Source organism: Sinocyclocheilus grahami, unplaced genomic scaffold (assembly GCF_001515645.1).
Source record: "Sinocyclocheilus grahami isolate Dianchi unplaced genomic scaffold, SAMN03320097.WGS_v1.1 scaffold608.1, whole genome shotgun sequence".
In the NCBI taxonomy this organism is placed as follows: Eukaryota; Metazoa; Chordata; class Actinopteri; order Cypriniformes; family Cyprinidae; genus Sinocyclocheilus; species Sinocyclocheilus grahami.
The window spans coordinates 1,170,361-1,172,647 of record NW_015505787.1 but is presented as its reverse complement, the minus strand read 5'-3'; the positions used below and the strand labels follow the sequence as shown (position 1 = coordinate 1,172,647).

The following is a 2,287-nucleotide window of genomic DNA, read 5'->3' as shown; positions in this document are numbered from 1 at the left end:
TTCAACAATGGCTTTTCCTTGCAGTTTTCCACACAAACCAACAGACGGCAGCATAGCTACTATAAAAATAACGGTTGCAAAGCTACTAAAATGAGTAGCACGAAGTTCATTTTACTAACTCATTAAGTAATTAAAAGCACACACATTTACTGATGACGGAAATAAACTTACGGTCAACTGAGTTGCAACGATCTTGCTCTCTGACAGCATCTCACAGTTTCCGGAAATACAAGCCGGACCATATTTGGCAAATGCAAACGTATCGTCCCGCCTACATCATCTTCCTACACGGAAACGTCGCGGATTCCGACAAGAACGCGCGATCCGATCAGCCATTGGCTGAGAGAGCTGTCAGTCACAGATCTGGGATACTATTGGAGGAGGCGCGGCAGAGGAGACCGCTGGAGAGAGAAGAGGAGCGGGGAGGACAGAGTCCCCGAACCGGCACAGTTCCATACAGACTTTAATTTATTCATTATTATATTTGAACATATTGTAAGTATTAAAAACGGGAAAATGGCTCAGACAGACAACAAGAAGTTCTTTGAGAACCTGTCGGGCGCTGGGAAAGCCATAGCGGTGCTGACGAGCGGAGGAGATGCGCAAGGTACATGACTCCTGAAGAGCACACTGCTATCATTCTGACATCTCATGCTCATTTTCTTTTAAAAGGTATAACGTTATTGAATCACTGTGTTCAGAATGATCAGCATAGTTTCACTCTGACATATGATGTGCGTTCTGTTACAGTGTTGCGCGATGTTCACGGTTACCAGCGTTACACTGGCTGTTCTGCCAGTATATCACGCGTACTGTGTAAATGCATCCTCATACTTAGTTTTGCTTTTCGCCAGGATGGATGCAATTGCCTCTGAAGTGTCCAAAGTGATGGAAATGTAACGTTAGCCACGAGATAATCACAAGGTCACAGCTTTTGCGATGTGATACATGGTTATCACCACTGCGTTCTGCTCGGACGGGTTCATAGAAATGCACGCTGAGGAGAATGAGCATGAAGCAGGTCACGCTAAATAGAGCTTTCATTTCTGTCATTATGTTTCCAGATAGCAGGCAGCTTTACTTTACGTAGGTGTTCAGGCGAATGAATGACATTTATTCCGGTATCAATACATGTCACTGCATTGCGGAATCATGTGACCTTCACGAATAGCACGTAGCGTGTCTTCAGTCTCCATCCAGCCTGAAAGATTATGATGCTTGCTTATGTTTGCTTTACATTAACCGTCATCTTTGTGTTACCTCATACCACATGCTGCTACCTCATTCTGGCTGTCAATCATCGAAATTAGGATTTTGCGTCTTCATCAACCAGGAAGTTGCTTCGCGTTTCATAGTGGCTTTCTCGTGTGCAAATGCTTTAAAGGTCGTCGTTTCTTCAGTAAGTGATGTGTTTTGTGAAGAAGGGGTGAATTCATGCGGTTTCGGGGTGTTGGAAGCCTGAAGGATGCGTACGTGAGGAGCCGCTGCGCGCGTTTGAGACGAAGAGTTACGTCACGGGAAAATGAGTCATGTGACCAACTGTAAAAGTGCAGTTGTTACCTTAAGAGGGTTCTACCTTTAGTGTGACTTTTGTGAATCTAGTCAGGTTGATTTAGTCGTATTAAACAACATTTCTGTCTTGAATAAAAACAAGTTCGTGTAGATGTGCACATGCACACTTTTACCTTTACTTCAAAGACTAGTAGTTCATTTAGGCAAATGCTAGTTAGGGATGGGCAATACCCCTTATTTTGTTTTTCGAAACGATACCGATATTTTTCAAGGCAGTATTGTCGATATCGATACCGATTCGATACTTCTGCACTAAACTTTTCAATTATGAAATGTATTAAATTATTAAAGGGGTCATATGATGCGATTTCAATTTTTCCTTTCTCTTTGGAGTGTTACAAGCTCTTGGTGCATAAAGAAGATCTGTAAAGTTGCAACGACTAAAGTCTCAAATCCAAAGAGATATTCTTTATAAAAGTTAAGAGTTAGCCACGCCCCCTAAAACGACTCGTTCTAACACGCCCCCACATGTCTACATCACTATGTGGGAAGATTTGCATAACCCCGCCCAAATGTTCACGCAAAGAAAGAAGGCGTAACTTTTATTCTCGCTGTCGTATTGTTGCCGCCGCCATGTCGTGAAGGCACTGTGTGTTTCGTTGTGAAAGCGAAACTACTTTGTTTGTCCTTCCAAAAGAGGATGATATCCGCTTCGTCATGCCTGGAGCTGATCCGGAGTCCAGCCCGCCTCTGCTCACTCTATCCCGGCCTCAGC

The 2,287-nt window shown here is 43.6% G+C and overlaps 1 protein-coding gene across 1 annotated transcript in view; it reads left to right on the top strand.

Annotated features, from left to right (window-relative positions):
- Positions 1–400: 400 nt before the first annotated feature.
- The window catches only part of LOC107557568 (ATP-dependent 6-phosphofructokinase, platelet type-like), a 28,400-nt gene continuing 26,513 nt past the window's right edge, over positions 401–2,287 (top strand). Inside the window, 1 exon segment of the mRNA XM_016241041.1 lies at positions 401–607. Coding sequence (XP_016096527.1) covers positions 517–607 — 91 coding nt within the window. The 5' untranslated portion in view covers positions 401–516.